This window comes from Astatotilapia calliptera, chromosome 1 (assembly GCF_964374335.1).
Source record: "Astatotilapia calliptera chromosome 1, fAstCal68.1, whole genome shotgun sequence".
Lineage (NCBI taxonomy): Eukaryota > Metazoa > Chordata > Actinopteri > Cichliformes > Cichlidae > Astatotilapia > Astatotilapia calliptera.
The window spans coordinates 6,800,157-6,822,744 of NC_137422.1; the positions used below are offsets into that span (position 1 = coordinate 6,800,157).

Sequence of the window (22,588 nt, forward strand, 5' to 3'; positions counted from 1 at the left end):
ACAAACTGTGAAAGAGGTACCAAACAACAAGGCTTACCAGTGCCATTGTTGATATTCAACAATGTACTCCCTCTAAGAAAAAAAACAGAACACACACAGGAAACCCCAAAGTCTGACTGACACCTACTCCCCTCTGCAGAAAAGTCCTCTCATCTGTTGTCTCACTCCAAGTCCATGTGGAAAAAAACATAATTGATGTAGCTTCCTCTTTGCTTTCTACCTCACTTGGCTTTAGAAAATATGCTGTCCAATTGTCTAGTCTAATTGGTTTACATGAAAAATGACATCACACTTGAGAGGACAGACACCCCCCCCCCCCCCCCCCCTTGATCCCATGTGTACATGTACACAACAAATAAACTTTTTCCCCATTTAGCACTGTTTGGGCAGTGCATTGTTGATTGCCAACAATGTACTGTTGGTAGTGGCCCAGTAGTCGGGCTTAGATATCTGCATGTGTCACTAGATAGTGAAGTGGGATGATGCTGGGAGTGCTGCGGGTCTTTTTTTCATTGAACTGCTGAAGATTTGCATGCTGCTGCACTATAGCTGCAGCCCTCCAAAGGGAGCTGTGTGGGAAACAGAATCTTCTGTGTGTGGCATTTCATCCTTTTAGTAGTATCATCTGTGCAAACAAAAAAGCAGTAATTCATTTTTAGGGTGGCAGGATTAGGGGTACAAAATATTTGGTTTTACAATAAAATCTTAAAATAAACAATAAGATGAGTTCAATTGAGTTATCTATGTAAGTTTACAGAGAGTAGCTTCAAACAAACTAACACACATTTAGTCCAGATCAATGACACAACAGCTTAACACCTGGAGGCGTCTTAAAAATGCATCCACCTTTGTGCTTAACGACAATAAATGTCCATTCCCCAAAAAGTGCTATAAAAACTTTATATATTCATATTTTTTTTCACTTTAAATTGGTCAGTCTTTTAAAACTATTTCTCCCTGAAATATTTATATAAAGTTTTAATTATATTTTCGTTGTTTTAACCCTTTAAATACCAGTTTCATTACATGAGCACCCTGTTTTTTTAGCCCCAAAAAACAAAAAAACTAAATATTTTCAAAAAAAACCATTTGAAGTAATATTTGATTGTTATTATAATTAGGCCTTCAGATGGACAAAAGATTGGCACCAAAATGAATTTTGACCTGCCATTATTTTTTTTGCAGGAGCACATTAAAAAAATCCATGAAAAATGCAAATTCCCCAAAAGTGCAATAAAAATATTAAATATTAAATTTTTTTTTTCACTTTAAATTGGTCAGTCTTTTAAAACTACTTCTCCCTGAAATATTCATATAAAGTTTTAATTATATTTTCGTTGTTTTAACCCTTTAAATCCCAGTTGTATTACAAAAAAACTAAAAAAAAACCTAAAAAACTAAATATTTTCCAAAAAAAACATTTGAAGTAATATTTGATAGTTAATATAATTAGGCCTTTAGATGGTCCAAAGATCGGCACCAAAATTAATTTCGATCTACTTTAAAAAAAAATTTCCGGAACCGAAAATAGTCTCCAGGCGGTCAATGCTGGTCCTCTAGGCCGAAATTAGTGCCTCTTCCCGGGGTAAGTTGCGACGAAGAACCGGGGCATGTTGCGTGGGACTCCTTTCTCCAGCAGACACATCCATACCACGTGACAACAAATACGTCATTTCCTGTTGATTGAAAAAAAAAAATCCACCCTCTCACGTCGGTGAGAGGGTGGATTGGTCTCGCCCGATCAGCGGGCATAGCCGGTGATGCAAGCCGGAAATCAGACTTCCTTTCCCGCAGTTCAGTTCTGCAGCCCGCTGTTTTCGAGCAGAGGTCAAATGTGAAGCAAGGGCGCCACTCGGTGGACAAATAAAAAAATTACAACTATAAGGTCTCTAGTTAAAAACAAAACCTAAGGTGGAAACCTGACGATCCCTTAAACCTTAATTTTTCTGGCGTGAAAAATAGCGTTTATAATGGGTTTCAATGGGACAATTTTTGTCCAAAGGCATAAAGGTGGATGCATTGCTGTAGCTTAGCCATTTTAGGCTAATTTAATGAATTTACACCACAATTAAAAAAAAAAAGTTAAAAAAAGATTCTTTGACAAATTTGGCTTTAATCCACTCAACACAGTGAAAATGGTTTAAAACTAAAAATTCAAAAGACAATAAATGTCCTTAAGACCTTTAATAACACAGGCGACAGTCAAAGCGGTAGAGAAAGTGTCCTGAGATTTATTCTGAGAAAACTAAATGGCACTCATAACATCTTAATTTAATGCTATGTGTGTTGATGGCAGATTTCATGTTTTGTTCGTGTTTCTGTCTTTGTTGTATTTGTTTAAACATCAGTTTATTTTGTTTTTAGTCGAAGCTAATTTATGTTGAGAATAAATGTATGACAGATTTTATCCTTCCAGCAGTTTTGAATGTTTATGCTGAGTCTCATTGATCATTTCTCCCTGAGTGGAAAGTTTTCTCATTAATGCTTTTAGCTGCAAAGTTCTTATACACACACCCTCGGTTTTATTCCTTTCAGGTTATGTATGGCTAAACTACTTCTGCATGATCAACAGCTTCTGAGCTTCTCAGGGCTCTTGATCGCCTTCCTTCCTCTGTCCTCATCCTCCCAATTCCTGGTGTTTGTTCACATCCTTATTATCTTATGAGTATTTTTTACCTTCATTCCAATGAATTCCTTCTGGCTTGTTGTGTGAACAGGCAAAGAAGACGGAAAGTCATGTCAGAAGGTGACAGTGAGGATGACCATCAGGAAGAATGACTGCCGCAGCAACAGACCGGTAAACACTCATGTCTGACTTTCTGTGGTTGCAGCTTGTTATTAGCATCCTATTTTAACTGTGCATTTCTTGCAGTGTGTGTAGAGTTTTCGTTCATGCAAGTGCAGCAATGCCATTGGCTGGCTCAAAGTATTCTGGAAGCTGTGGTGGTCATGATTTCTCCAGGAGATTATTTGATGTGCACCATCTGAATAGTTAACACCAAATTTTTTGCAGCCATCAACAGGAGTTATTTCAATTTTCAGTATTTGGTGTTTATAGTTTTTGATATTGCTCATGTTTAAGCTTAACATGGCTGCCTCTCCCTCCCAAAGTTTATTTGTGCATTTATTTGATGGCCTTCTGTCTGCTCCTTCTACATGAAAGACATCTGCCCTTCCATTTTCAGGTGAACATCGTGTCGTGCGATGGAAAGTGTCCTTCTGCCAGCATCTACAACTATAACATCAATACGTACGCTCGCTTCTGCAAGTGCTGCAGAGAGACTGGTCTGCAGCGGCGCTCTGTGCAGCTTTACTGCAGCAGCAACTCAACCTGGGTCAGCTACACTATCCAGGAGCCCACTGACTGCTCATGCCAGTGGTCCTAAACATAGTGCATCCCCACACTCACATGCAAATACAAACACACATACACTGTGTGTTCAGAGCTACATGATTTAAACTCACAAGATACAGAAGAATAAATGTCAGCTGTGTTATTTTATGATTTTGGGCAAGATGGATACTGAGCTATGATTAGCAGGTTCAGCATGATTTATGGAGATTGTATAAGTGGCTATGTTGGTAGTAAATGATCACAGAAGTCGTTTTGCTGCCTCTGCTGGCAGGGAGGTGGTAACTGCAGGACAGACAAGCAGGTCTCCTTCCTTAGCCGGTAGCTGCAAAGCACACAAGCTGGAAGGAAGGAAGCACCTTCAATCTCAAAACATTTTTTTCTTTTTACTATTCATTAAATTATCAAGTTGAACTAAAAGAAATGTTATGAGCACTGACTCATATTACTATAATCATTCATCTTGTTTAAACTGTCCGTTAAAAATCCCTTTCTAATCTGCTTTCAGTTTAAGTAAAGGAGGACAGCCTTTTTCTGAACAAAAATAGGTTTGTTGCTGTGTTTAGTTGTGTTGTTTCCATTGCATGTGTTATCAGACTGACAAAGATGTTTTCTTGATTTGCTTTTTTCTTTTGTTGCAGTGAATTGAGCTCTGCTGGCCAATAAATACTCCCTATTAAAAAGTCAATCAATGGCAGGTCTCTAAAAGCACTGATTTTAACTTATTGAAGTTTGTAAAGGATATAACCTTTTTCCTAGCCTGTGGTTGGTAGTAGCTTTAGTTAAAATTATGCTTTTTTGTGTAATTTCAGACCAAGGCATTTGTGGACCAAGGCATTTAGAAATTAAAAACCCATTCCATCGATTCATTATCCATTCATTTTCTGCTGTTTATCAGTGCCCAAGTCAAGTATTTCTAGGGCAAAAGTTTTAAATGTGAGGATTTCCATCATTAATTAGATACTCAGTCTATGCAATATGAGAATATGATAAAAAGAAAACCCCGTCACGACCTTAGAGCTCAAGGTATTTTCATCACTTTTGTTTTGTCCAGCAATCAAAAACCTAACAAGAAATCTAAGCAAACGATCCACTGAGAAAATAAAATGAGTAAATATTTGCCTTGTGACTCCTTTAAATAATGTTTCTCTCATTTGCCAGAGGATTTTTCCCTTTCTAGACTCCCCCCCCCCCCCCCCCCCCCCCCAATGTGTCTAAAAGTTGTGCAATAGATCACTACTGAAAGTAAGAGACCACATTTCCTCACCAAGACAAATAGTTTCCTGTATTAATTATGTGAGGATGCTGATAATTGTGTGACTTATTACATGGTGAATAAAGAAGAGTAACGAGCCTGATGCAGTTGCTAACTTGACTGGTTTGCATTACAGTTTTTAATATTTTAAATATTGAATTGTATTTTCTATGGCATTCAAACTTGGCCATCACTTGTAGTAGAAGCACATCAGAAAGGCTCTTTTTTTCTATTTACAGCATTGTTTAATGCAGCAATACTGGCAGTTCTTCCCAGGCCTGCCCAGGAGTCAGTTCTTAAAACCAAAATCACTTACGTCCTTTTAACGTAAGTGGTTATTTCACAGATACACAAATGTGCTAATGTAACGAGAAGCTGGTACCTTTAAAATTATGCTGTGCAGGGTGAAACTTTCTGCTTTTGTGTCTGTACTGCCACCTCCCCACCAGTCTAGAGAGAAGAACGTGTTCAGTGAGGGGAAAGGTCTTTTCTGAGCTTGTTCTGTCTTAGCGTGCTTGTGATGACTGGAAGTAGTGGGCATTTAAAGAAGTGGGAATGTGGATAATCGGGAAATAAGAACATGTCCTCAGCTCAGTGCAATCCGTCACCATTATCAGATTCATATTTTACCCATAATGCTGTGCCTTCTTTTTTGTAAATAATTTAAATTACTAGCTTCATAATAATTTGCAATATGAACTGTTTAGATATTTGACTTTTAGAAAGATAACAATAAACTGTATATTCAGTGATGTGAAATATATTCAATCAACATTAGTGAGGTGTATTAACCGATCTAAATCCAGCTGTATGTGGAGCACTTTATTTATTTATTGGAGTTTGATAGGGCGCAGCTGTTCCAGTGAAATGGACAAGAACAGTAGGAAATGCTTTCGGCCCATTTGAAGAACAAGCCTACTCAACTGAATCCCAGACTTTCATTTGATTTTACTCCGATTACATAGTGAAAGCGGTGAAAATGTTAGGAGATGTGTTTTGTGGACTAAATTTTTAACGTGTTTCCCACAGACTCACCTGGATGTTCAAGTTAAAGAGGATTTGTATCATACAAATGTACATTTGCATTTTCATTAAAGGTGTCCTTTGAAAAGAGACGTTGCTCTGATTTTTTTCTAACCAGATGCCGTGCAGAAGAGCTGATTTTATTCTTGTCCTGCCCTGTAGTGGCCAAAGGCCAACAAATGTAGCCTCATCAGGCCCAGGGTGGCTCTATTAAGAGCGATAGTGACCTGTGAATGAACGCTGTGTGCGAGACAAAATATGATCAGGGATAACAGAGGATATGGTAAATGGCCTGCTTTACTAGTCCCTAAGGAACCCAAAGCGCTTTGCACATTCAGTCATCCACACACTGGTGATGGCAAGCTACATTGTAGCTACAACGACCGAGACTGTCCGGGGCTCAAACCGGCAACCTTGTTAGAAGACGAACTGCCAACACTTGAGCCACGATCGCCCCAGGATAAAGAGACATCACCAAATGAATTGGTCCACAGTCATAACTGACCTGATTTTAGTGAGCCACACTTCTCGCGTAAGGATCTGAGAAGGGCACATAGTGATCATCTGACGAGACCTGCAGTGACGCAGCTGCTGACGACTGCCGACGTCCAGCTGGCTGGATGGCAGCTGAAAATAGTCACTGACATCACCAAACATGTAACTGATAAGCAGTGCCAAGCTGGTATCTGCAGCACTAAATAGTGCTGACTGAGTATGCTTTCTGGAAAGTATCTGAACTTAACTTGGTTTCAGGGGTAGTGTTCAGCTTGCTATTGCCAGATTTCTGGATGAAGTCCCATTCTGTTTAATTTCTCAGCAACACACCAGCCAACAGTTCATCTGTAGAGATGACAAAGAAAAGTACTTGTCTGGCCTTCAGCTTATAACAAATAAATTATAGCAAATACTGATTTAGTGATGATGTAGAGCATACTACATTATGTTGTGCACAGTAGGGGCATAAATACATAGAAGATCTGAGGGGCTGCTATCACTTTTCAACAATATCTTTATTTTTTTTACTGTGCAGTTGTGTTTCCTTTAAACTTTAAATCCTCTAGGGTTAACAGTATTAAGTGAGTCGTATCCCCCAAAAAAGAGAATCACTGTTTGTTTGCAAAGAGTTTCCTGTGGATGCAGCGCTTAGCTTATATGTGCATTACTTTAACTTAAACGTCTGTTAGCACAAGAAAGCTTGAAGTAAATGAACTAAAACAAAAAGTTTATTAACAGCTTACTCTAAATTGTTAAATTGCCAAATTCATAATTTATTGTTATTTACTGCCTTTAAATGTTGAGTTTTCCCAGCTACAAAAAGCTTGAACTCTTTTTAAAAATAGTAATTAGAGCATACAGAAAATAGTAAACACTAACACAGTAGATTACGTGTCATCCACATGGCCACAGAAATACCTATGAGTGCTCATCATATTGTTCCCAGCTCTGCACCAAGGTCCTCAGCAGAGCCCCAGTCAGTGAAAAATGCGATCAGGCGTACAGTGACTGTCAGCTTGACAAGCTCAAAGCAGCTGCAGAAACACACATAGCATTAGTGTGTGTCTGCGGCTGTGTATACTTATTTTACTTAAAGTACGGTGATCTCGTGATTTGCCTCTTGTTTCATGTGCACTAATAGAAAGTCCCTGTAATGTAAAACATTTTTGGGTGGAGACTTGGTTTTAGGTTACAGTGAGTCCCCATTGATAGAAATGTGATCTCTCTCTCCAAGTGTGCGTATGTGGGTGTGTATTCATAACTTTGTATGGACCAAAAATTGGAAGTTTACTATACTTGTGGGGACCAACAGACTAAAATCCTGGTCCCCACAACTTTGAAGGCATTTTTGAGACTCACAATGTGGTTTTAGTGTCAGGGTTATAATTAGGTTGTGGTTAGGGTAAGGGTAAAGGTTAGGCATTCATTTTTGATGGTTAGGGTTAAGGGAAACATTATCAATTAGATGTCCATATGAATACCCAACATGTGTGTGTGTGTGTGTGTGGGTGTACACAAAATCATGGTGTCCATCACTAACAGCAGCAAAAACAGGTTAGTGAGAATAACATCAGGCATGGTGTAGTACATGTACAGTTTGCATTTGAGTATTATATCATATTAACTGCAGTTTCTGATCCATTTCGCTTGCTTTGATTATCGCTGAGATTTTTCTATATTCTACTGATTAATTTGGGATATTCAGCTGATCAGACAGAAGGGTATATATAATCTTTTAAAAATTTACTAACTAAAATGTAAGCTGTATTCACTTCAGATGAAATACTTATGTTTAACAAGTGCTGATACTTCCAAAAACATGTAAAAACCCCATGTAAGACTTGGAATCGGAACACATTGAAAAACCTTTTTTTTTTTGTTTTTTGTTTTGCCTGTCCCGTTTGGCTCTTTTGCCATCAGAATTATTGTCTAAAGGCGAAGAAAGATGCCCAACGGATTTACTTTACCAAATGGACCATCCCAGCCTTGTAATGGTCCATTTGATTCACCTTTTATTGTTTATTTTATTTTCACTTGCTGAATACGGGACAGACTTGACTGGGGGAAAGAAGGGGAGAAAGAAAGAGGGAAAGAAAAACAGCTGAGAAGAGGGACGGGGGAGAAGGGCAAAAAACAAAAACCAACAGAATAAGCAGAGAAAAAAAATACATATATCGATCACCTGGATCACCTGTTGAGAAAGAAAAAAGAAAACAAGCAGAAGAAAACGAGAGTAATAGAATAAACAACATCACAATGATATATGGGAATATGACAGTAAATACTAAATATTAAACATTATTGTGCAGCACATAAGATCAACAGAACACAGTGTGCTTTGAGGTAGGAGCCAAAAAGGGTGTAATCCCAGAAAGAGCTGAGGAGAGTACCAGATGAGGGGTCACTCAGCAGCCGCGGAGCAGAAGCCAGCCACATTGAAAAACTTTTTAAAATTCCTGAATTTTCTTTTAAATTGTTTTAGGCTACTCCCTCATTATGTTCTTATGTTTTCACTAACACTCTGCTGGACCTTCCTCATGTCTCTCTGTTGTGCTGTTTTCCAGTGCACAAGCTGAATCCTGAACACGAGCACGTACTGTGCATTATAGTAATCTGATGCGCTTTATCGTATACAGTGACTAAAGCGATCTCACTGAGAATTCCTTGGAATATCACATTCCAAGGAATTCTGTATCCATGCTCCAAAGATTGTGACACATGAAGCTTCAGTTCTTGGCAACATTATTTATTCACCAAATAATATCAGGAGGGGCATATAACATGAAACAAACTTATAGCTGGCTGATTGTGTATAATGAAAGGGTGTTGATTTTCTTTTATTTATTTATTTTCTTTTAAACTGTAAATAAAAGAACAGATTTCGACTTTGACATGTTGGTTAGCCCATTCATTCCTTACTGGTTGAGGCCAAAAGCTCATAAAATACATCAGTGCTATCAACATTTAGTGCTTCTTTTAATCCCGCGCCTTTGCACGGAGAGCAGCTTTGCTCTGGTTTACATCCAGCCCAGGGGTTGCTTACCTCAAACATCCCCACGACAGAGCTGCTGATCACGAGGCCAGATATCAGCGATGTCTGGGCCCAGAGGGGGAGTGGGGGGCTGGACATTTGTCCCCTCTTCAGGAAGTGGCTGGATGGCTTTGTCACAACGGGAAAACAGATAGAGAGAGCAGGTTGAACCGCTTTGACCTTTAACCTCTGAGATAAACAAAGACAGAAGAAGAAGAGCTGATGTGTTCTTGTGACTAAAGCACATGACGAGTGGAAGAGTTACAGTTTGTGTGAATGATTTCTTCTTTTAAGTAAGATATCACTATTTTACCAATCTGTTGGTGCCTTATGTTTTATATCAGCTTATAAGTGACAATAACACTACACTGTTGACACCTGCGCACATAACATTATATCCACCACAGGGCCTGTTACTATGATATTGTCACAAATGTTTAATTGCTAATCATTTAAACTTTAAACTTTATCATTTCCATAGCATTAAATATTGCTGTGTAGTTAAAGCTACTGGCCTTCCATAGATCTACACAAAGCGTCCTTTAGTGTTAGTAATGCACGTGTTGCAGCAACAGTGCCTCATCACTCACTATGCAGTGTTAGTGCCTTAACCCAAACCACAGTCCTTTCCTAACCAGCTAGTGATAGTGAAAGTAAAACTAAGCAGTAATTAGGAAATTACTAAATAATTATCTAAAGGTTAATTATCTAAATAATATTAATGGGTTTATTTACAATCCAACTATGAACCTGTTAGTAAGCACAATTCATTATTGTTTCATTGCTCCTGAACAGTGACATAGTTCGGTAAAACAACAATTAACTAAAGTTTAACTATAACTTTACTATTTATTACCAAAGATGAAATACCTGCACAGACAATCTGAGTTGTCTTGGTATTAAAAGTCAGCCTCAACTAGCTAAAATCTTCCTAACAACCGGTTAAACATGCACATTTCTCTCATTTCCTCTTAATAGTGGTGAATCATAACTCAGTGTGTTTCACAATACCACGCAGACTTTCTGGAAAAATTATGTGCTTAAAAAAACTTGTTTAAAAACTTTTTTGTGCATTAAATGTTTAAAAACATCATTCTTTTTCCTCACAGATTAAGTGAGCAGTGAGAAGTTGAACGTGAGTAAGTGGAGCTGGAGATCAGATGAGATGCAGCAGCTGCTGCTGCACGTTAACTTGCAGCCAGTGTCACTCACTGTCCCTGCAATGGTCAATTACTGTATGCACCCCACTCAGAATACTTATAGCAATTATGACACAACATCTACAGCATTTACGGTGCCTGTGGGAGGGCCTATGTTTACATGAAGAATAACGCACTGATATGGTATTTATGAGCAAGTAGAACATTTCTGAGAACTGATTTTACAAGACTGTGACACACCAGACTCTATTTTATATAGTGATGTGCTCACAAGGGCACACAGACAAGTCCGTCCCCTGAGTATAACTGTTTTGCAATAGTGCAAAAGAAATATGCTCATGACATTATTGGTTATGATTTTAAACTGACTTTGTATCCTGCTAAACGTATTTCTAGGATTCTCCTAACACCACCATGAGGCTGTCTTAAGGATGCCTTCAGGTGAAGACATCCTTTCTGGAAAAAATTGAATTGAGCTGAATTTACAGGGTTGTTTTTATTGGTTTGGCGCAGTTTTCACAAGCAATTGGTACATTTTCAAAACTCTTAGTACTTATATCACAACAGATCATCAAAAGTGCACCTTTTTCAAACATTTCAGCATATTTTCAATTGTGTTAGTACAATACACATAATGACAAAATATCATTTTCACTACACATAATAAGTGTTTCATCTAAATAAATGTTTCATTCACAGTTACTGCCTTTCATAATGTTATCACTATAAAATTTTTGATTTGCATCTCTTATTATTCAGTTTAATACATTTTTCTGTCATTTAATTCAACCGATCTTAATGTTTAATCAATGAATCATTCATTATGTCCATGGATTTTCAACTTGACTGATTGTTGTCTGGTCATTTGTAAGTTCCTTTTGAGAGGAACAATGTCCAGGTGAAACAACTGCGTTCAGAATATATTCAGGTACAACACTAAACTGGCATGCAATTACTGTAACAGAGGTTGATGGAGCTGGACGCTGCTGTGAATCATCACAAGTATATTTTTGTTGATGAGGCCGGTTTCAATCTGGCAAAAACTAGACACAGAGGACGTAACCTTATTGGGTTACCATCCACGTCCCTGGACAACGTGGGGGGAACATCTCAATGTGTGCAGCTATATCTGAAGATGGTGTGGTAGGCTGTAGACCAGTTCTAGGGTCATACAACACTGAACACCTGATAGTTTTTTTTAAATGAACTGGAGCAGGCCTGTCAGGGAGAAGACATCGTCTATGTTGTTGTGTGGGACAATGTCAGCTTCCACCATGCACAGCTGGTTCAGGAATGGTTTCAAACACATCCTTGCTTCATGACCTTCCATGATCTTCCACCATATTCCCCTTTCCTCAACCCAATTGAGGAATTCTTTTCTACATGGAGGTGGAAGGTGTATGATCACCATCCCCATGAGCATGTCTCCCTTCTTCAAGCCATGTGTGAAGCTTGTGATAAACACCCAGCACGCCCCTGCGGGCGGTTTATCCTTCAAGCTCGGGTCCGCTACCAGAGGCCTGGGAGCTTGAGGGTCCTGCGCAGTATCTTAGCTGTTCCCAGGACTGCGCTCTTCTGGACAGAGATCTCCGATGTTATTCCCGGGATCTGCTGGAGCCACTCGCCTAGCTTGGGAGTCACCGCACCTAGTGCTCCGATTACCACGGGGACCACCGTTACCTTCACCCTCCACATCCTCTCGAGCTCTTCTCTGAGCCCTTGGTATTTCTCCAGCTTCTCGTGTTCCTTCTTCCTGATATTGCTGTCATTCGGAACCGCTACATCGATCACTACGGCCGTCTTCTTCTGTTTGTCTACCACCACTATGTCCGGTTGGTTAGCCACCACCATTTTGTCCGTCTGTATCTGGAAGTCCCACAGGATCTTAGCTCGGTCATTCTCCACCACCCTTGGGGGCATCTCCCATTTTGACCTCGGGACTTCTAGGTTATACTCGGCACAGATGTTCCTGTACACTATGCCGGCCACTTGGTTATGGCGTTCCATGTATGCCTTGCCTGCTAGCATCTTGCACCCTGCTGTTATGTGCTGGATTGTCTCTGGGGCATCTTTACACAGCCTGCACCTGGGGTCTTGCCTGGTGTGATAGACCCCAGCCTCTATGGATCTTGTACTCAGAGCTTGTTCTTGTGCTGCCATGATTAGTGCCTCTGTGCTGTCTTTCAGTCCAGCTTTGTCCAGCCACTGGTAGGATTTCTGGATATCAGCCACCTCCTCTATCTGCCGGTGGTACATACCGTGCAGGGGCCTGTCCTTCTATGATGGTTCCTCGTCTCCCTCCTCTTTCTTGGGTTTCTGCTGCCCGAGGTATTCACTGAGCACTCGGTCAGGTGGGGCCATCTTCCCAATGTATTCTTGGATGTTCCTTGTCTCATCCTGGACTGTGGTGCTGACACTCACCAGTCCCCGGCCCCCTTCCTTCCGCTTAGCGTACAGCCTCAGGGTGCTGGACTTGGGGTGAAACCCTCCATGCATGGTCAGGAGCTTTCTTGTCTTTATGTCAGTGGCTTCTATCTCCTCCTTTGGCCAGCCTATTACCCCAGCAGGGTACCTGATCACGGGCAGGGCGTATGTGTTGATGGCCCGGATCTTGTTCTTACCATTCAGCTGACTCCTCAGGACTTGCCTGACCCTCTGCAGGTACTTGGTGGTTGCAGCCTTTCTAGCGGCCTCTTCATGGTTCCCATTTGCCTGCGGGATCCCCAGGTACTTGTAACTGTCCTCTATGTCTGCAATGTTGCCTTCTGGTAGTTCAATCCCCTCAGTTCTGACTACCTTCCCTCTCTTTGTTACCATCCGACTACACTTCTCCAGTCCGAACGACATTCCAATGTCATTGCTGTATAGCCTGGTAGTGTGGATCAGTGAATCGATGTCTCGTTCACTCTTGGCATACAGCTTGATGTCATCCATGTACAGGAGGTGGCTGACAACTGCTCCGTTCCGTAGTCGGTATCCGTAGCCAGTCTTGTTAATGATCTCACTGAGGGGGTTCAGGCCTATGCAGAACAGCAGTGGGGACAGAGCATCTCCTTGGTAGATCCCGCACTTGATGGTAACTTGTGCTATGGGCTTGGAGTTGGCCTCTAGTGTTGTACGCCACATCCCCATTGAGTTCCTGATGAAGGCTCTTAGGGTCCCATTGATCTTGTACAATTCTAGGCATTCCAGTATCCAGCTGTGGGGCATTGAGTCATAGGCCTTCTTGTAATCAATCCAGGCAGTGCACAGGTTGGTCAGTCTGGTCTTGCAGTCTCGGCTGATTGTTCTGTCTACCAGTAGCTGGTGTTTTGCACCTCTGGTATTCTTGCCAATTCCTTTCTGTGTCCCGCTCATGTATTGACCCATGTGCCTGTTCATCTTAGCCGATATGATGCCTGACAGGAGCTTCCATGTAGTACTGAGGCAGGTTATTGGTTGGTAGTTGGAGGGGACCGGTCCCTTCTTGGGGTCCTTGGGGATCAGGACCGTCCGGCCTTCAGTTAGCCATTCCGGGTGTCTCTCGTTAACTAGCAGCTGGTTCATTTGTGCTGCCAGACGCTCGTGGAGTGCAGTCAGCTTCTTCAGCCAGTAGGCGTGAACCATGTCGGGCCCTGGTGCTGTCCAACTCTTCATACTGGAGACCCTTTCTTGGATATCTGCCACTGTGATGGTTACTGGACCCTGTTCAGGGAGGTCGCTGTGGTCTGCCCTCAGATCCACTAGCCACTGAGCATTGCCGTTATGGGCTCTTCCAGTATTGCTCCGTCTCCAGCCTTGGTGGTGCTGTTCTCTTATTGTTCCCTTGCCACTGAGAGTACACCTTTGCTGGTTCTGTGGAGAACAGCTGGTTTATTCTCCTGCCTTCTATCTCTCTGGTGTACCTCCTCAAGCGGCTGGCCAAGGCTGTGAGTCTTTGCTTGGCAGTTTCCAAGGCCTCAGGTATGGACAGCTTGCTGTATTTCTTAGGCACCTTATTTGTCGCACCTTTCTGCAACTCTGTTAGTTGGCTAACCTCCCTCCGTGCTACTTTGATCTTGCCCTCTAGCCTCCTTCTCCATGGAGGGTACTGCCCCTTGTGGCTGTTCAACTTGTAGCCAAGCATCTCACTGATCACTGCTGCTGTATTGTAGATCAGCTTGTTAGTGTCGGTAATCGTGGTTGTAGGTATTGCCCGTAGTGCTGCATTAACATCATCTAGCAGACCTTCTGAGGGTACTTCACGTAATCTTGGTAACCGGCTACGGGGGATCCAGGTTTCAAGCTTGGCCATGATCCTATTTTTCAGGTCAGTTCCTCTCGCACTCAACGATCCTTCTCCTATCGCACTTGGGGCTATGTACCCAATCTCGGGTGGGGGTGATGATATCTCCCCCCTGACCTGGCGTCCTGACTCCTCCTTGCCGTAGCATTTGTGTTGTACCTTGTCAATCTCTAGCTGTGAGAGCAGTCCCTTCTTTCGAATGTTGGAACACTGAGCTACTAGTTGTTTCGCCGTCATTGTGGATGTTGGGTATCGAAGAATCCATAGGTCCCTCATCCTATTCATGTAGCCCCTTCCGCCGGGGTTACTTGCGTAGTAGCATTCCAACAACGCCCTGTTTTCGTCCCTTGCCCACCGATGCCTTCTTGTTCCAGTAGCCCACTTTTCGTCAGGGTGCCCTGGTTCCTCAACACCTGACGCGGACCTTGTTGATCCGGGCGACGTCCGAGCCGGCATGCCTTCATATTTATCTGTCTCGCTCATGTCTGCGGTAGGCTTGCTTAGCATAGGGGGTCTAGCCTTAGGACCCTTACTGGATACAGACGCCCCAACTTGCGATCCTCTGTTCCAAAGGCGTGTAGTTTAACCACTACGCTATCCAGCTGCTGGATATATGTATATGTATGTGTATATATATATATATATATATATATATATATATATATATATAACTGTAATTATGAAAGAAGTTTGTTTTCTTTTCCAAATATGTCCTAGTCTGTTAATCGTTGATGCTCTCTTTTTGATTTCTTTTTGCAACTTCCAGAAACGATAACCAGAACTCGCATTGATATCTCCTTTGACTGCTGAAGGTTCTGGGACCATAGAAATGAGCATTTCCAATTGTAAATGCCTCACTCCAGTCAGTTAAATAGAAATAAGACCAAATAAAAAAATGAAGGTTAGAGCAGGATAAAAAGCCTGCTGTCATAAAGTCGAGATTCTGTACAAATGTTTGATTGAGTTTTGTGCAAATTAATGTATATTTCCATCCAGTATCGTCCAACTCTCTGTTTGCATCAGAGAACAGGAAAAGGGTGCAATGTGATGTCTGCCCATCCATTTTCTGCTGCTTGGTTCACACAGGTCCTGATGCCTTTATCAGCTGTCACAGGGCAGGAAGCAGGGTACACCTAGGACAGGTCTGTCACAGGACTAACACAGATAGACAGAAAACCATCCACACTCCCATTTATACTATAATCTGGTAAAAGCAAGTCTTTTATTCACTATGTTCACTTAGCCATTTGTCACATTTTGCTTTATTGGCAAAAAGTGTGTTAAAGTGTGTTTGTGCAAGTGCATAAAGTGAAAGTGTGATAGCTCTTCAGCTTTGCCTGCCATATGCTTGACAGCTTGACATGACTCACTTTCCCCTAACTATGCTGATATACGGATGATTTCAGAGGCTGTTTGGTGACAACTTCTTTCTTTGAAGGTCTACGTGACCTTCAGGGATCTGAAGCTGTTGCGTCTCCCCTCCACTGAAAAGAAAGACAGAAGGAGGGAAACCTCTCAGAAGCCAGACGACAATCACTTTGCTGTTACTGTTAACAAGAGTTGTAAAACTGCTATGTGTATCTGTGGGTTTCCCTCGGGCTCCATCTGGAATCCACATCCGGGTTTGGCAGGCCGTTGTGTGTGTCCCAACTTGTCCCATCAGATTGAGGTCTCATGGTTTCCTCGTTTGAGCTTTGATGGCAATGCTGACGACAAGTGAAGATTTACCATTTGTTTGTTTTTCATTTGGAAGAAAAAACAACAGCCACAACAAACAAAACTGTTAGGACGGTGTGCTGATTTAAGCAGTGTTTTTCTTTTCTTTTCTTTTTTTTATTTTCATGGCTACTAGACTAAGCAAGTACATGCACTGCTGACAACGTCACACTTTACACGAATAAAGAAAATATAGTTTAGTTTTCCTAGTTTTGTTTTGTAGTTTTATAAGTATGCATATAGTCATCACATTTTGTAACACAAAATAAATTAAAAAACTGGAAATCAACTCCAACAGCAGTATGTCACTGAACACAACTTATATTATATAGTAAAAACTGATGGGGCATGAGCTCCCAGTGTGATAACAAGGGTACGTATAAGGTGAGACATCCAGTATAACAGCCAGCAGATGAACATAAAGAGCATGGAAAATCCAGATTGAAGATGGAAAAACATGGAAAAACAATTATTCCATGGAAGCTAATCAGATAGTACTGATGAAATAGCACTTACTTAATTGATTAAATATTAACTGGTTAATTATTAATTATTTTACAGAAAATAAACAATTAAGGCAAACGGATTTTTACACATACATTTTATGGGGTAACTGTTTCTTAAACGTGCTAGTTTCCCATTTTTAAACTTACTTTGAAGTAAGTTGTGAGCCAGATAGCAAAAGGCTAAGAATACATTTAGTTATGCTCCACAATTTTTTTTTAATTAAAAAAAAAAATATATATATAATTTAGTGAAAGAAACTTAACAAAAATTGGGTTTATGATTTAGGATGTAAGACTCTTTAAGGTTAATATTCTGGTTGAATTTGTGCAAATTTAACAAAATGCAAATGATAAAATTATTGAAAAAAAACTTAAGGAGAGAGCATTACAACAGTTACAAATTATAATGTTTATTGGAGGAAATATGTTTGTAAATGTTACATGAAAAAAAGAACATCACATTTTCCCCCTAACATTTTGAAATCTTCATAACAAAGAAGATTCAAGACTCAATTTCCACTTAAGCATCACAATCTAAAGCTAAAATCCACATTTTTGTTCAGCATGATTTTTTTTAATGCCAATAAAGAAGGTCTACATTTTGATACCAGGCTCTTCTGCATCAAAATACTTAACACCGTGGAGTTAGTAGTGGTGGTGTAGTTAGTTAATTATATTTCATGTAATGTTACATGTTCACATCAGCATGCCTCCCACACATCCAGTGTTAGAAGAAGCTGATGGCGTAAGACTGGACAAAGTAATGAGGAGTATTTTTCCCAGGCATCAAACTCATACATGCGTGATGGGGATTTTGAGAAATTTGGGAGGAGTTCTGCAAGAAAGCATTCAGCACAGAAACACAGAAACACCAAAATATCAGATGAGTATCACATAGTCAAAGATGAGTCACTTTGTTTCTATCTGACTTGTTCAAAGGGCTTGTTCAATAAAAATTTCTATTATCTGATGATACAAACAGAAAATCCATGCAAAGTGAGTGGATTGCCTTAACTGTTTGTATACTTGCATGTATTTGTGCACAAATAGCCAGTCTAAGTATGAGTCTGTATAATGAGTATAATGAGTGTGTGAGAAGTTAACTAGCAATGTAAATTTTTGTTTGTTTATTTTTTAGTCCATGGCTTTAAATGTTCACACTGCTGCCAAATATTCAGCCTCTCCCATCTTCAAAGCTCGGTACTAACTAGTTTCTACTTGGCTCTGACCAGGCATCTGTTTGGCGGCTTGCTTAGATGTTAAATCTTTCAGGCACAGTCCCAGCTGCATAGCGTCAGATCAGCCTTACTCATAAGCTTTAATATCAGACTATAAGGCAGAATTGTAGCAGCAGCAGTTTGTATCTATCTATCTATCTATCTATCTATCTATCTATCTATCTATCTATCTATCTATCTATCTATCTATCTATCTATCTATCTATCTATCTATCTATCTATCTATCTATCTATCTATCTATCTATCTATATGCACTTTTTCTCCATCTGCAGTGGAACTCAGTAAATCAGTTTTCATGTTAGCGATTTGCTCACACCATTTCTAGTGTAAATAAGTCCAGTACATTTAGTACAAAGCTACCTTATAACAGAAAGATATAAATCAGAAAAGTTGCCAACACTCTGCTGACTCAGTACCTGCAGAGTTCCAAACCTCCTCAGGCATTACAGTTTTTCTCCATTGGTTTGGCTCATTTCTTAAAACCGAAATTATATTCTCAAAATAACATGGACAAATGTTACGTTCTGGTCCCAGCAAGTAAATAAACGTAACAAATAGTTTGCCCCACTCACTTCCCACCCACGCACAAACCCCAACAACGACACCTTTTTTAAGTATTTAAGCAGCCATTTATTTACATCAGCAGTGAGCAATGCCAAAACAATAAACAAAACTCCCTATAAAACAATCCCTAGTCTTCCCTACACCAAAATAAAAAGAAGCCAAAACAAAAGACACGTCACTTACCTAACTATCTAACGAAAAACAGGAGAAAACTTGTTCAACAAAAGAAAACGGCTTCTCACGCCTACTAGGCTGCGACAGTGAAAGTTATACAGCAAAGGAACAAAAAAGTGACCGCCACTGGTTAACTTATTTACAATTATTTACATGGCAAGGCTAGAGGTACACGTGAATACTCCAGCCTGCACTACAATGACACAACACACAACTCTGTGACCGAGTCAACGGGGTTCCAAACAGCACTCCCAGGTGACTGTCATCCGGACGTTAAGTACTGGAGGTGGTCCATCAATTATCCAGTCGGAAGGTGTGTAGAGACTCCACCCAGATACCTAGCAGCCACGCCCAGGTGTCCACCTCCTAGGAGAGAAAAAAGGAAAAATACCGCCACCATCCTCCGGTGGGAGGCACAACACCAACAAACACATCACTGGGTCATAACAGTTTCCCCCACCCAAAAAAAATCAAACATCCAACCCCACACAAAGATGTTTGATTTACGACCTAGAGAGGGCATCAGCCATAATATTCTCTAAGCTCTTATATCTCGGATCTCAATGTTGAAATCCTGTAGGAGTAAGGACCAACGCATGAGGCGCTGGTTGCTGTTTTAGAAATGTTCTAGAAAAGAAACCGACTGGGTGGTCAATGCCATTTTCATCCTCCTGCACGAGCACTGCACCCGCCCCCAAAACACTGGCGTCCACCTCTGAATCCTTGGCCCCTCAGGAACCGCCCAGGGACACCAAAAGTCTCCAGATTGCGCTTTCGCTCCCCTGCCCACGTCAGTCTGAGCCCATTATCAGATGAGATGTTGTCAAAGAAAAACTTTGCTTTGTCATAGTAGCACTTTGGACCAAAATGATCCTCCCCTGAACTCAGCTGCAACCCCTCCTTTTCCCTTCCCTCAGAATTCCCATCTTTTAGATTCAGCCCCTCCTGTAACTTCTTCTCAAGCGCCTCCTTAATGAATTGCGCGTTGGAGGAATCAAAATCAAAGTCTGTGTCAAATTTAAGGGTGGGAGATGGAGCATTAGCCACCATCAGCTGGCCTCTTCTGCGGTCCCTATGCCGTCGAGGTCCTTGTCTTTTTCTAGCAGGTGGCCTGGTTTCAGCATTTTGCTGCTGACTGTCCTGAAAAGTGAATCTACTTGGGTCTGATTGCATGGTGGCTTCAGCGACCCTTGTGGTTTGAATATTTGTTCTTCTCGTCCCCTTGGGCTGCCTCCTATTCTGCTGCTGCTGTTGCTGGGATCCACTCGCACCTCTCCTCTGCCTAAATATCTTTACACTGACGGTTTGAACAGCCTTTGATGTGGCACGATCGAAACCACTGTTATCTGTAAGTGGTATATCGACTACTTCTGGCGACGGAAAAACTGTGCCGCCAGCTAGATCGTTTCCCAAGATGATGTCAATACCTGCAACCGGTAACTGGGGTCGCACCCCAAGCTTAACCTCACCAGACAAAAACTGAGACGAAAGCTGCACCAAGTGTAAAGGAACCCGTATTACACACATCCTAACTCCCCAGGCTAACACATCCGCCCCACAACAGGATTGAGCTGAAAACGGTAAGACCCCCTCACGAATGAGCGACTGTTTCGCACCAGTGTCTCGCAAAATACTGACAGGAGTCCGCCGATCTTCTCCTATCAAGGAAACAAAGCCGTTTGACACAAACGGCTTAAACTCCTTATCTACTTTATCATTTTCGGGTGCCATCACCTCCCCCCAAGTAGGAGAGTTTGTCTGTAGAAGGTTTATTGGGGAAGGAGATGTACCCTCCCTGGTCATTTCTTTTCTCTTCAGAGCAGGGCAAACCGCAATAAGGTGTCCCTGCTCATGGCAAAAAAAACACACGCGGTTCTCAACGGATGAGGGGATGGCACGGCGGGTGCCCCTTGGAGACCATCGGGGCGGGCCACCGGAAGACGGAAAACTGTGAGCAGGAGCCGAAAACACCACTTTATGTGTCAACACAAACTCATCAGCCCGTATAGCAGCAGCGGCGAGAGTCGTAACCTTCTGTTCGTTTAAGTAGGTTACCACAGTGTCTGGTAGTTGATTTTTAAACTCTTCTAACGTCACCAACTCACGCAGGTCTTCCAAGGTTTTTACTTCTGTAGCATGACACCACTTATCAAACAGAGTTTTCTTTTCTCTGGCAAACTCCACATAGGTCTGGTTGGCGGATTTTTTCCCATCCCTAAATCTCTGCCTGTAAGCCTCTGGCACAAGCTCGTAAGCGCGCAGGACAGCAGCCTTCACCGTATCATAGTCAAAACTGTCCTCCAGAGAAAGAGCGGTGCATACCTCTTGAGCTTTCCCCACCAATCTACATTGGAGTAAAAGAGACCACACATCCTTTGGCCAGTGCAGCGCACCTGCGATACGTTCAAACACTGTGAAATACGAATCCACCTCAGTTTCCCGAAACGCCGGCACCATTTTGATGTGTTTACTCACATCAAAGCCACCACCTGGCATCGGGGCCGGTGGCTGCGGAGATGGCGACTGCGGGGATGATGACTCCGGGGAGGGTACCTGCGGGGATGGTGACTGCGGGGCTAACCGAGGTACAGGAGGACTGGCAGACACAGAGGCTCCCCTCTCTACCTCCAGAGCCCTGATCCTCAAGTGCATAGCGTCCACCTCCAACTGCTGTTTCTTTAGCTCCACCTCCTTAATGCGCAGCGTTAACCGCAGCTCCTCCACAGAAGGGCTAGGTGGAAAAGGGAGATTTTTCAGTGGGGCAGAAACACCAGCAACAGCCCCCAGCTCAACCCCCCCTGCAGGACCCGGCTCACCAAACAACCCCCTGTCCGTCAACTGGACACACAGGAGCTCCCTAAGCTCTTTCTTCTTCGCAGTCAACGGCACAGTCACATCAAAGAATTCAGCAACAAGCAAGAGGTCAGCCTTTTTACACCTGTCCAACTTCTCCGCAGACGGGCTCAGAGTGAAGTCCTCCAACTTAAACTCCATCCTAACACACACACACACACACCCCCCACACAAGAAAAAACCGCCAACCAAGAAAACAAGCCACAAAAAGAACCACCAAAGGGACGAGCCCCCAATATGTTACGTTCTGGTCCCAGCAAGTAAATAAACGTAACAAATAGTTTGCCCCACTCACTTCCCACCCACGCACAAACCCCAACAACGACACCTTTTTTAAGTATTTAAGCAGCCATTTATTTACATCAGCAGTGAGCAATGCCAAAACAATAAACAAAACTCCCTATAAAACAATCCCTAGTCTTCCCTACACCAAAATAAAAAGAAGCCAAAACAAAAGACACGTCACTTACCTAACTATCTAACGAAAAACAGGAGAAAACTTGTTCAACAAAAGAAAACGGCTTCTCACGCCTACTAGGCTGCGACAGTGAAAGTTATACAGCAAAGGAACAAAAAAGTGACCGCCACTGGTTAACTTATTTACAATTATTTACATGGCAAGGCTAGAGGTACACGTGAATACTCCAGCCTGCACTACAATGACACAACACACAACTCTGTGACCGAGTCAACGGGGTTCCAAACAGCACTCCCAGGTGACTGTCATCCGGACGTTAAGTACTGGAGGTGGTCCATCAATTATCCAGTCGGAAGGTGTGTAGAGACTCCACCCAGATACCTAGCAGCCACGCCCAGGTGTCCACCTCCTAGGAGAGAAAAAAGGAAAAATACCGCCACCATCCTCCGGTGGGAGGCACAACACCAACAAACACATCACTGGGTCATAACAGAAACCTCCAAACCTCTTGGCAAATGTTCACAACAGAATGGCATTT

The 22,588-nt window shown here is 41.9% G+C and overlaps 2 protein-coding genes across 2 annotated transcripts in view; one reads left to right on the plus strand and one right to left on the minus strand.

The window, feature by feature from the left end:
• The window catches only part of otog (otogelin), a 66,287-nt gene extending 61,005 nt beyond the window's left edge, over window positions 1–5,282 (plus strand). Inside the window, exons 52-53 of the mRNA XM_080304041.1 lie at window positions 2,718–2,797; window positions 3,186–5,282. Of these exons, the coding sequence (XP_080160167.1) occupies window positions 2,718–2,797; window positions 3,186–3,386 (281 nt within the window). The 3' untranslated portion in view covers window positions 3,387–5,282. The remainder of the gene's footprint in view (window positions 1–2,717; window positions 2,798–3,185) is intronic.
• A 13,505-nt stretch (window positions 5,283–18,787) lies between these two features.
• On the minus strand, window positions 18,788–22,082 carry LOC113016363 (uncharacterized). Its single transcript, XM_026159147.2, has one exon. It carries the CDS (start codon window positions 21,771–21,773, stop codon window positions 19,443–19,445), a length of 2,331 nt encoding a protein of 776 aa, XP_026014932.2. The 5' UTR covers window positions 21,774–22,082; the 3' UTR covers window positions 18,788–19,442.
• Window positions 22,083–22,588: the final 506 nt, after the last annotated feature.